This window comes from Budorcas taxicolor, chromosome 10, assembly GCF_023091745.1.
Source record: "Budorcas taxicolor isolate Tak-1 chromosome 10, Takin1.1, whole genome shotgun sequence".
Classification (NCBI taxonomy): domain Eukaryota; kingdom Metazoa; phylum Chordata; class Mammalia; order Artiodactyla; family Bovidae; genus Budorcas; species Budorcas taxicolor.
In genome coordinates, this window is record NC_068919.1 from 44,283,098 (window position 1) to 44,295,191 (window position 12,094).

At 39.6% G+C, this 12,094-nt stretch overlaps 1 protein-coding gene across 1 annotated transcript in view; it reads right to left on the reverse strand.

Moving 5' to 3' along the window:
- Positions 1-12,094, reverse strand: part of SNX1 (sorting nexin 1) — a 587,700-nt gene that overhangs the window by 13,591 nt on the left and 562,015 nt on the right. The window contains exons 3-5 of the mRNA XM_052646183.1: positions 6,862-6,973; positions 2,892-3,019; positions 2,287-2,353 (exon numbers count right to left, since the gene is read on the reverse strand). Of these exons, the coding sequence (XP_052502143.1) occupies positions 2,287-2,353; positions 2,892-3,019; positions 6,862-6,973 (307 nt within the window). The remainder of the gene's footprint in view (positions 1-2,286; positions 2,354-2,891; positions 3,020-6,861; positions 6,974-12,094) is intronic.

Genomic DNA, 12,094 nt, shown 5'->3' on the forward strand with positions numbered 1-12,094 from the left:
CTAAACCACTTAAACTGTATTGCCTAATACTACTAAGGATGTTTATCACTGATAAAAGGAAAAAAAAATCTAAATTTACTTAATAGAAAACGTATTCAGACTTTTATTCACAGTTTGATAGTTATGGTCAAATGTCCAAAAGGTCATTCCCATAATTTAGTGCCTGCAATTAAGGAAGACTAAGTGCAAATGCAAGTAAGACACAATAGCAAAGTGAGGTCTTCAGATACTCTGCCTGCTTACCAGCTGTTTTTATTGAGGCAGTGTTTGAGCAGACAGACATACTTGCCAGTCCAGACCTCGTAAGATATGGAAATGTTCTAGAAATGCAGCAGTTTTAAATTTACATTAATTTCCTAAGTAATTTCAGGAAGCTAAAAATAATACATGCAAATTGCCAAGTCTCTAAAAGGCAATATCCTGGCAGAAGTGAGATTCTAATTAATTTAAATGTTTGTGGGAATGAGAAGTGCATGTTGAATAAACAGCCCACACGAACAGGTGTTATATGAAGATCGATGTGAATCTTGAAATATGAATATGAGAATGCTTTAAGCAGCTGGTTTCTTGACACTGATGTGACTAAGAATCTAGATGATGATGCAAGGGGATGAAGGTTTATCACCAAAAGTGATTTCTGTTTAAATAAATCTGATCCATGGGACATTTAAATTATTGTTATGGGCTGAACTGTGTCCCCCTAAATAAATTACATTGACGTCCTAACCCCTGGTACATCAGAGTGACCTTATTTGAAAATAGGATCTTTACAGAAGTAACTAAGGGAGAAAGAGGTCAGTATAGTGGGCCTTAATTCAGTATGATTGGCGCCACCTAAAAAAGGGAAATTTTGACACGGAGACAGACACACAGAAAGCAAAGATGATGTGAAGACACCCCGGGAGGATGCCACGTGGCAGTGAAGGCAGAGTTGGAGTGATGTAGCTACCAGCCGAGGAACGCCTGAGGCTCCAAAAGCTAGGAGAGGGTTGAGCAGTTCTTTCCTGGTGCCTCAGAGGGAGCATGGCCTCATGGACATCATGATTGCAGGTTTTCTAGCCCCCAGAACGCTGAGGGAATACACTTCTGTTGTTTTAAGCCATACTGTTTGTGATACTTCATTACAGAAGTCCTAGGAAACTAACATATTCCCTCCCTCTCCTGGTACAAACATCATGACTTATAAAACGTTAAATCAGTGTTTACTTATGATTTTTTTTGTTCTACCAAGGATATAAAGTAGCTAATAACTAGCCTAAAATCAATGTACTTATAGTAGAATATTCATAAATTAAATTAGAGAGGTAAGAGAGAATTCTAAACATGTAATTCTAAGTTTTGGTCCAGGTTCTACCAAAGGCCATATGTTGTGACCTGACAGGAAAGCTACATTTCACTTATTGGTTCTCAGTTTACTCTGTTGTCAGATGAGGGAACTGTACAGGATGCTCAGAAACACCCTACCAGTGCACCAGTCTAGGAAAAGTAAAACTCCACAGTTAACAACAAACCATTTTGGCATAAAGTCTAATCAGATTTTTATAAACTCTTGTTCCTAGTTCAGAACAGACAAAGGGTTGGAAACCACACTTTTCCTCTTAAACACACAAATATCACCCCTACTTAATAGCAGGAAAAAGCTCTGTGCAGCCTCTTCCCACAGAGACCACACCCACAACAAGGAAAGTTGAGGCCTGTTGCTCTCTGCTCACTAAAAGGTCTCACAAACTTGTGACACAGGAAGGCTATCCTAAAAATCCATGTTCTGGCCAAAGTTATGAAAATCTAATTTCTATTTGATCAAAATTCAACCTGCATTTTTTAATCTTTACCTATGAGAGAGAGTGGAAGACTTCCTCACTTTATTAGAATATCAAGAGTATATAATAAATGATATGTAACAAGAAATCCAAATGTCCTAAGGCAAAAATAAATCCAGCATCTCCAAATTTTAAAATTTGCTTTTAGGGTGGTTACATGGAGTTTATCTCAAGAGGGAATAAAATGGTCTCCACAACTCGGGGAGAAGGCAATGTGGGGTTTTTAAAAAGGGATTCGAATAGTATTTAATTTTCTGATTTTTCTTCTTAAAGCCAAGAAAAGCCTAAATAGCTTAAATGCTGCTTCTGGCCTTGGAAGCACAGCAAAGAGCATCGTTTCACAGGAAAGATAATGATGAAGTCCTTCACACAGCTGGTTCAGCTCTGGAGGTAACCATTTAGAAATCAGCTAACTGTGCTTCTCACAGCCACATCTGAACATCATAGGGGTCCCAAGTACACTCACCTATCTTCTCAGGATCAGTTATACCGACTGTCAAATCAAATTGGTCTTCCTGTTCTTCTTCCTCTAGCTTTTAAAGAGAAAACAAACAATGAGACTAAGATACCCCCCAAAAAGGCTATTCATTTTACTCTGTATCACTATTACATCATCAGGATAATAATATCAGGCTATATCCTTCTACACATCAGTCTTCAGCTCTGTCCATTCCCAACAATCTCAATGAAGCAACTCCCACGATTCTAAGTTGGTGCTTGATCCAAGGTCTTCATTACATCTATTCTCTTAAAACGCTATTTTGATCATACTGAATAATTACTAGGTTTTGGAAGACTTGCCTCTTTCAGGCTAAAGAGGGAATGGGGAGAGACTATACTCTTGAATATAGGAGCTTTGGACACTAAATATCACTAGTGATCATTGAAAGCCTCTGTGCTATCCTCTGGATAACAGACACTTTGCCCAGGAAAGAATCCTTTACTGGATTCTGGCTATTCATTAACCATAAAGGTCTTCTTCAAGAGTTATAAATATTAACTCAAGCAACTGAACTTCAGACTGGCAGCACAGTCCTAAACATCCAAAAGACCAATAGCACAAATTCTCACCTCCTCATAGCTTGGCTGGGGCTTAGAAGAATTTGTGGCCTCCTGTGGAGGAAGAGAAATGAGTGTTTTGGCTGGCACCTTCTTCTGATTATTTTGTGTGCTGTCCAGGGATAGCTCCACTGTGGCATCTAAAAATAGTTGATATTTTATAATGAAGAAAGAGTCAGAAAAACTGTAAGCTAGAACAAATGGACCTAAGACAAACACAGTAACACTGGGGAAAAGCACTATTTGCCACATCTAACTGTTGTTTTACCACAGTTTATGAATTGCTCACAATTACAATTTTAGATCATCTTGCAAAGATTAAGTTATGTTTAATATACACTGTTCAAGGGGACTAAAAAGACTTTGTAATATCTAAATATTTCTTTTGATCAAAATTGTTAAAAAACAAAACAAAACAAAACCACATGCTTAAGAAGTGCCTTTGTCTATCTGGGAAAACAGAACAACTCATTCCCTACGTGTTCTAGACAGGATTTTAAAAAGAGCACTATGTACCATTTTTAGGCATTAAAATTACTTATACCAGTGATAAGAAGGCACTCTCACCTTGAAGCAATGGAGCTAGAAGTTCAAAACCTAAACAGCTCAGATTTTTTTTCTTTTTAATAAAGAAAACTATAAATATCCATTTGAGTTTGGCCTGGTCAGTACGTATCCAATTCTAGCCTTAGGGAATTCAAAGAGAGAAAATTCTTTTTCTTTTCTAGACTTTCATTTGGAGCTAAAAATGAAACCAGAGAGAGGGGTCTATAAGGCATAACCAAGTCCTAGATCAATGTCATAATCATTAAAAGTTAATCATGTCTATAAACAAGGTTGCCAAACTGTTGGAATCATATGAGGATTCTTTTACTTGTCAGGAAAAAGGCAACCATACATACAAAAATTCATGCAAAATGAACATGTTAAGATGACAGGATATTTGAAGCAAGAAACCATCTAAAGTATGTTTAAGATAGTCATATCATGCAGGCACCACACAAATAAGTTATGCAATCCAATAAATGTGACTGAAAATGGAACAGAAAACTTAAAACATTTAAAACCTTAAGCTTATTAGAGTATGCTACTGAAAGACTTTTGAAGAGCTGTGCATTAAAGAAATGTTTTTATTTCCTTATTTTTGACTGCACTGGGTCTCTGTTGCTCCACGTGGGCTTCTCTGTTGCAGAGAGCGAGGGGCTGCTCTCTAGTTGCGGTGCCTGGGCTTCTCACTGCAGCGGCTTTTCTCGCTGCAGAGCAAGGGCTCCAGGTGCACAGGCTCTAGAGCACAGGCTCAGCCGCTGCAGTGCATGGACTTGGCTGCCCTGAGGCATGTGGGATCTTCCCGTCGAACAGGTGTCCCCTGCATTGCAAGGCAGATTTTCAACCATGGGACCACCAGGGAAGCCTGAGGTGCCAATTTTTAATTGAAAATCATGTGACAACACATATCAACAATGGTTTTCTCTCTCTTTTTTTGGCTGTGCAACTTCTGAGATCCTAGTTCTCTGTCCAAGAATAGCACCTGGGTCCTTGCAGTGAAAGCATAGAGTCCTAACCACTGGAGCGCCCTTTTCTCTGGACTCTAGGTAAGAGTAATAGCAAAGCCACAGGATTCCACCATAGAGATTCTGATCACCACTAATCAAGTAGAAAATAACAGAGTATTTTATTTAAACTTCCACATCTGAGAAACTACTTGAATCCTCAACTAAATGTATCACTGCAAGTATTTCTTTCCATAGATACCTTATGTTCCTTTCTTAGTAGTGAAGGCAGGCACTGGCCGCTTATGAAAACAGCTGGGAATGAAGTAAATCAGAACCCTCATTAGAAATAAATATGTCTCTAATAAAGATCTTCTACATGGTTGTGTATATAAAACCCAACCATGGGAGTAATTCAGTCAACACCAAGATTTCAGGTCTCCTTAAAGGGCAAATCATATAAATGTTAAGTTCCCAAAGATAAAAAAACCTTCTGTGCAATGTGCCATAACTAAATTATTATTTCCATTTCTTCTCCAGAAATTTTATCTAAAACATAAACATTAGCAGAATAAATAACAGGCACTTAAGTTTCAGAGAGGAAAGCAATGGAAAATTTTTGAAATCTTTATATTTTTTCTTCTAAACTCTTCTCATGTCTTAATTTTCCAATGACTTCAAATGTGAGAGTCTTCCTAAGACCTTACCCTCTGCCCTCTCATCTCTTTCTTTCCTTTGTCATTCTCTCCTTTGAGGGTCTCATTTACATGGCAGCTTTAATCACCACCTCTAGGAGACTGATTTCCATATGTCCAGTTCTTACTCCTTTCCCCAGGGACACTACTATAGTTCAAATCACCTCCTGAGCATTTCCCTTTGCATTTAAAACTTGAAAAATCTAAAACCCAAACTCACTCTCCCCACTCTCCAACTCAAAGATACCTTCTTCTGCAAAATGTAGTTCTCAAAATGGTACCATCTTCTTCCCAATCCTTGGGCTTGAAATTTTTGACTTTGTCTTTGATCTTCATTTTTGTACACTTGTTACATCTAATCACCAATACCAGATTTTGTTGATTTCACTTCTTGAAAAGTTTTCATCTTTCCTTTCCTATTTCTATTACCTTTACCATTTCATCCTTGAGCTAATTTGTAAGATGCCTTCTGACATCTCCGGGCTTCCCTTGTGGCTCAGCTGGTAAAGAATCCACCTGCAATGCAGGAGACCTGGGTTCGATCCCTGGGTTGGGATGATCCCCTGGAAAATGGAAAGGCTAACCCTCTCCAGTATTCTGGCCTGGAGAATTCCATGGACTATATATATAGTCCATGGGGTCACAAAAAGTTGGACACGGAGCCACTTCCACTTTCTGACATCTCCAGTCTTTGTCCAAGACAATCCGTTTTATATAATAATTCTACCAGGTCAGTCTTTCATCACTCGCCCATTTCACTTTCCTTACTCAAAATGCAATTAAACCAATGGCTCTAAACTAACACTAGGATGAAAATTCAAACTCAGATTACCATTGTTGTCTAAAATCCTCTCAAACATTTCCAGACTTATCTCCCACGGTATCTCTAAGAAGCCCCTGCTTTTGGCCCGCTGAGTTTACCATCCCTTAAACACACCATATTATCGATTCTCCCTGCCCAAACATCTGCACGCTTTCTTTTTTTCTAACATAAACCCTGCTTCTTTCAAAAAGTCTTACAAGATCATTGTAGACCAGCGCTTATTACTGAGGGCGCTACCGACATTCTGGGCTGGTTAATTCTTTCACTGAACAGCTGTCTGTGTACTATAGGGTGTTTAGAAGCATCCACAGCCTCTACCCAGCAGAAACCAGCAGCACTCCCAGGTGTGACAAACGAAGACGTCTCCAACCATTGCCAAATATCTTTGAATGTCTTTGAGTGGGGTAGGTTGGTGGGGGATGACCATACCTTGTTGAGAACAGGGCAGTCCCTCTCAACAAAAAGTTTTTGGGCCCAAAATGCTAAGAGTATCAAGACTGAGAAACTCAGTCCTAGTGTTTTTCAAACTGCAGCTTGTTGTTCACTGGGGAACCGTGATAGCTATTTAGTGGGTTGCAAACAGTATTTTTAAAAAAGAGAAACAATAGAAAATTTCAGATTGTATGGAAAATAGTAAGGGCAAGTCATGCGTGAAAACTTTTGATTTCATTTTATATGTATATAAATATTTTTAATTATGACGGAAAGTGTATTTCTTACTATGCATCTTTGTCATAAAAACCTGAAACCACTGCATTCATCTCCTCTCAGACTCCTCTAAGTCCGCATCACTTAATTAAGTAACTGTATATTTGTTTTACTCACTAAACCTGTAAGTATCTTGATGACAGGTACTGCCTTTGGAATCCTCCACAATAATATCTTACAAAGAGTCTTTCTCATATATACACAACTTTTTACTTTAATTCGGCAAGTTAGAAGATTCCCAGCTTAAGTTTTGAGTCTATACTTGCCTGCAAAGAGATCCTGTGGCTCTTGATCTTGTTCCTCATGAATCCCATTTTCTTTGGAGCCACTGTTGATGGGAAGAAGGGAAGCAATTCTCTTTGGAGACTGGGGCTTACTCTGAAAACAAAGAAATACTTTGAATAAAATAGTACCACTAAAAACAAGCCTAGAGGACTTCCCTGGTGGTCTACTGGTTGAGACTTCGTGCTTCTACTGCAGGGGATGTGGGTTCGATCCCTGACCAGTGAACTAAAATCCTACAAGCTGTTCACCATAGGCAAAAAAAAACCCCCAAAACAAACAAACCTAGAAAGTGACTTTTGATGTATCCCTCAGTTGCTCCGCCAGGTTTTTAGGGGAAGACAGGATCCCTAGTCAGCTAGTTCAATAAGCAGCAGATGGTTACTAGTGATGTAACTGGCCTGAGTGATCACAGCTAAGATAAACTCATACATTTTAGTGTTAATTTCTAACACTATAACCCTGCTTAACTGCCCTACCCCAAGGTACATGATGCCAATGTGGGTATGTGTATACACAGATAATTTTCAAAAGAACCTCAGTTGATGACTTTTACTCTTTCAAATGCTGATGGGGCACAATCTAGTGTCCAGGATATCACACTAAGGTCCAGAATTCAAGCTCTGATCCTGACTTACTTTGTGGCCTTAGCTGAACCATTCACTGACGCCCAATTGTGTGGACATTACCAACCCTCCTCACAGGCATATGAAGGTGTAACATTTTACGTCTAATGTTATTTGTAAATATAACTCATCTTTTCATCCTTAACTTATAAAGAAACAATTTTCAACCACTCATGTTAGGCTAGCAGAAGAAAAACCAGCCACACTTAGCCAATGGGCACATGGTGAAAATACAGTCAGTCCATGGCTTTTATCAAAAGCTCAGTGATCAGCTACGAGCAAGGGTGGGGTGAGGCCCCAGACCGGTACCAGAGTGAACAAAGCTGGACTGTGTAGAAAATGAACAAAAAGCTGGGAATCTGGCTTCAAAAGCCATGGTGTCATACTAGAAAGTTTTGAAGTCAGACCCCAAGGCCAAATCAGTTAAAAGACCTGACTTAAGGGATCTTTTATGAAATACTTCCTTAACAAATCTGAGGGCGTTTGTTCCTTGGAAACAGGCCCTTTCTGACCAGATGAAGTGAAATGACAGATTTATTGGGTGCTCTGAATTTGCCATGCCAACAGCTCTATCCCAGTATTAGTGCCACCCTCAGGGAAAGAAACGGCAACCAATACATAGATCGATACTAGCAAACAACATTTCTACTCAAATTGTTCACGGTAATAAAATTTAATGAGCTTTTAGTTGTATATGCTTAAATGTTACCAATTCTGTTAGAGACACTGATTCTCTCTTCTAGCTGCTTCCACAATCTTAAAGACAACCAAAAAAAATCACTGCAAAGACACAGACATCTACCAAAACCAAACCCCACACTTCCCTTCTGCCTCTTATGTTGCCAACTGCTTTCTTACATACACACTTCTGTCCTATACATGCTCTGGTAGAGTAAAGGGAATCTCATGAAAACCCATCTGACTTCTTTTAATTCAGTTCCACTAATACCAGTTGCCTCAAGATGGAGATCTAGGAGAGGCGAAACCTCAGGATACATTAAGAATATATGTATGTCAATGTAATTTACTAATAGCTCACCAGAGAGACTAAAGCAAGAGGAAAAGCACTGGTTAGACTTTACCCCTTTTAAACAACACCTAGAAGAACCCATTCTTGTGACATGGAGATGAATAAAATCAGCTTTCCATTTCTGATTTACCATCTAAACTTGGAAGTTTAAAGATTAGGAACATTTCTGGAGTAATGGTAGAACAGCTGTCTGGGAGAAAATATTTGCAAATGATTAGACCAACAAGGGCATAATTTCTGAAATATATAAATAGCTCATACAACTCAATAACAACAACAAAAAACAAGCAACCCGGGACTTTCCTGGTGGTCCAGTGGTTAAGAGTCCGCCTTCCAGTGCAGGGGATGTGGGTTCGATCCCTGGCTGGGGACCCAAGAACCCACATGCAGCAGGGCAACAAGTCAGCATGCCACAACTAGAGAGAAGCCCGATCACTGCAGCTAAGACTTGATGCAGCCAAAAATTTAAAAAAAAAAAAAAAATTTTTTTTAAAGAAACTCAATCAAAGAGTGGGCAGAAGATCTAAAAGGACATACAGATTGCCAACAAGCACGTGAAAAGGTGCTCTACGTCACTAATTTTTAGAAAAATGTGAATCAAAACTATGAGATATTGCCTCACACTGTTCACAGGGCCATCACGAAAGAGTCTACAAAGAACAAATCTGGAGCAGTGTAGAGAAAATGGAACCCTCCTACAACGTTGGTGGGAATGTAAATTGATGCAGCAACTATGGAGAACAGTACAGAGATTCCTAGAAAAACTAAAATTAGAGTTGCCATACGATCCAGCAATCCCACTCCTGGGCATAAACCCAAAGAAAACTCTAATTTGAAAATACACCCTCCCCTCAATGTTCATAGCAGCACTATATACAATAGCCAAGACATGGAAGCAACCTAGATGTCCATCAACAAGTAAATGGGTAGAGAAGATGAGATAAATATAAACAAAGAATACTTGACCATACTGGATGGACTTACAGATCTTCATACTAAGTGAAGTAAGATAGACAAAGACAAACATAGTATCACTTATATGTGGAATCTATACTTACCCTGCCCACTCCCCTCTTTTTCTTAATAAAGGAAGCATTCTTTCTTTTAGTGACAGAATCCTAGTCTAGAATATTCAATGGTTGCTGACTCTGGCTGTTAACTCCGGCAGGTGGTTCTACTGATAAGTCTGTTTAAAAAAGTTCAAGTGCTTCTGTTTATAATTACAAGACAGCCTAATCCTAATTCTCAGAGAGGCCCTAGAAAGATCTGCCAGCAAGAGAGCACTTCTGTTAAGAGCAAACAGGTATTCCTTGCCAATTACCAGCTTCAAAGCATGAGGCTCAGGCTACTAATACAATTTCTTAGTTCAGGGAAGGACAGATGTGGGTTCCTGTCCCTCAGAGCTGACACAGTCATTCATTCCTGCCAAGTACTGCTGTGATTCCAGGTCTCCTCTGTACAGGTTCAGTTCAGTTCAGTCGCTCAGTCGTGTCCGACTCTTTGCAACCCCATGAATCGCAGCATGCCAGGCCTCCCTGTCCATCACCATCTCCCGGAGTTCACTCAGACTCACGTCCATCGAGTCAGTGATGCCATCCAGCCATCTCATCCTCTGTCGTCCCCTTCTCCTCCTGCCCCCAATCCCTCCCAGCATCAGAGTCTTTTCCAAAGAGTCTTCGTATCAGGTGGCCAAAGTATTGGAGTTTCAGCTTTAGCATCATTCCTTCCAAAGAACACCCAGGACTGATCTCCTTTAGGATGGACTGGTTGGATCTCCTTGCAGTCCAAGGGACTCTTAAGAGTCTTCTCCAACACCACAGTTCAAAAGCATCAATTCTTCGGCGCTCAGCTTTCTTCACAGTCCAACTCTCACATCCATACATGACCACTGGAAAAACCATAGCCTTGACTAGACGGACCTTTGTTGGCAAAGTAATGTCTCTATTCTTCAATATGTTAACTAGTTGTAATTCTTCCTCATGTTGTTCAACTGCTCTTTGCTCCAGGAAGAACTGCTGCTTTACATTCCAGGGACTGCAGAAGGGTCATATAGTTGAAATTCTCAATAGCATTTAGTGGATGAATCCATATAATAAAACTCTGGTAACAGCACTTCTGGAGAACAAGGGTATATATTCACTTTCCAATGGAAAAATTAGGATAATTTAGTTAAGGCAAGATGGAGCTACAGAATGGTGTGACAAGGACAACTAGGAATAAGTCAACCTCAGAAACTATGGCAGCCATTAAGTCTTTAAAAATTACCCTGGAATCATGGATACTGTTCCTTTTGCCACATTTACTTCTGGGGAGAAACGAGCCAAGTGGAGGTAGTATATTAGTTTTCTATCATGGCTGTGACAAGTTACTGCACACTGAACAGATTAAACAATGCAAATTTATCCTAGTTCTGTGGAAGTCAATACAGGTCTCACTGGGCTAAAATCAAGGTAGCAGGGCTGCATTCCTTTCTGGAGGTTCGAGGGGACAGTCTGTCTCCTTGCTCTTTCCAGCTTCTAGAAGCTGCCTATATTCCTGGGTTGATGGCTGCTTCCTCCATTTTCAAAGGCAAAAATGCTACAGCTCTCTGTGCCTTTTGCCTGAAGGCAGTCGCTCTCTGTCTCTGCCATTTTTAAAGAATCCTTATTGTTGCACCGGGTTTACTCAGATAATCTGGGATAATTTCCCTTAATGTCAGCCAGGGCTTCCCCGGTGGCGCATCAGTAAAGAATTCACCTGCAGTGCAGGAGAGATCGCCGGGCTGGGAAGATCCCCTGGAGAGCATGGCAATCCACTCCAGTATTCTTGCCTGGAGAATCCCACGGACACAGGAACCTGGCAAGCTATAGTCCACAGAGTCCCAAAGAGTCAGACATGTCTGAAGTGACCAAGCACAAGGATCAGCTTATTAGCAACCTTAATTACTTGGTAATATAAAACATTCACAGGTTCTGAGACTAGGAGTAGACATGTTGGGGAGGAGGCAGTTATGATTCCTACCACAAGCAGCGACTCCTTTCCACACCACATTTCAAAGATGGCACAGATACACTAAAAGTGCCTGTGCTTAGGAGAACGGACATTTAGTGTCCACTGGATTTGATGCATCTTATTCTACAAACTGGGTGAATATCCAACTAACCCAAATGATTTCACAGTATTACCCCATCTCATAATTTAAGGAATTAAAGTAGGGAATCTTATCTGGGGTCCCTGAGTCACAGAATTCAGGAGGGGGTCTATGAATTAAAATGAGAATAAAATTACAATTTATTTTTCATTAACCTCTAACTGAAATTCAGCATTTTCTTCAATTATAAAGATAGGCAACAAATTATGAGTAGCAGCAGTACCTGAGCATAACTAACAGAAATTAGATATTTTTATATGATCTTATAGTTACAGACCTCAAAATTTCATTTAAAAATCAGTTATTAGACCTATCCTTAGATATTAATTAAAGCACTTTTAAAAAAGCATATGTCACTAATATAAAATTGTTTTAATGTTTTGATAATTAGATTTCAGTATAATTGGTTTCCTGTGTAATATTATGTATTT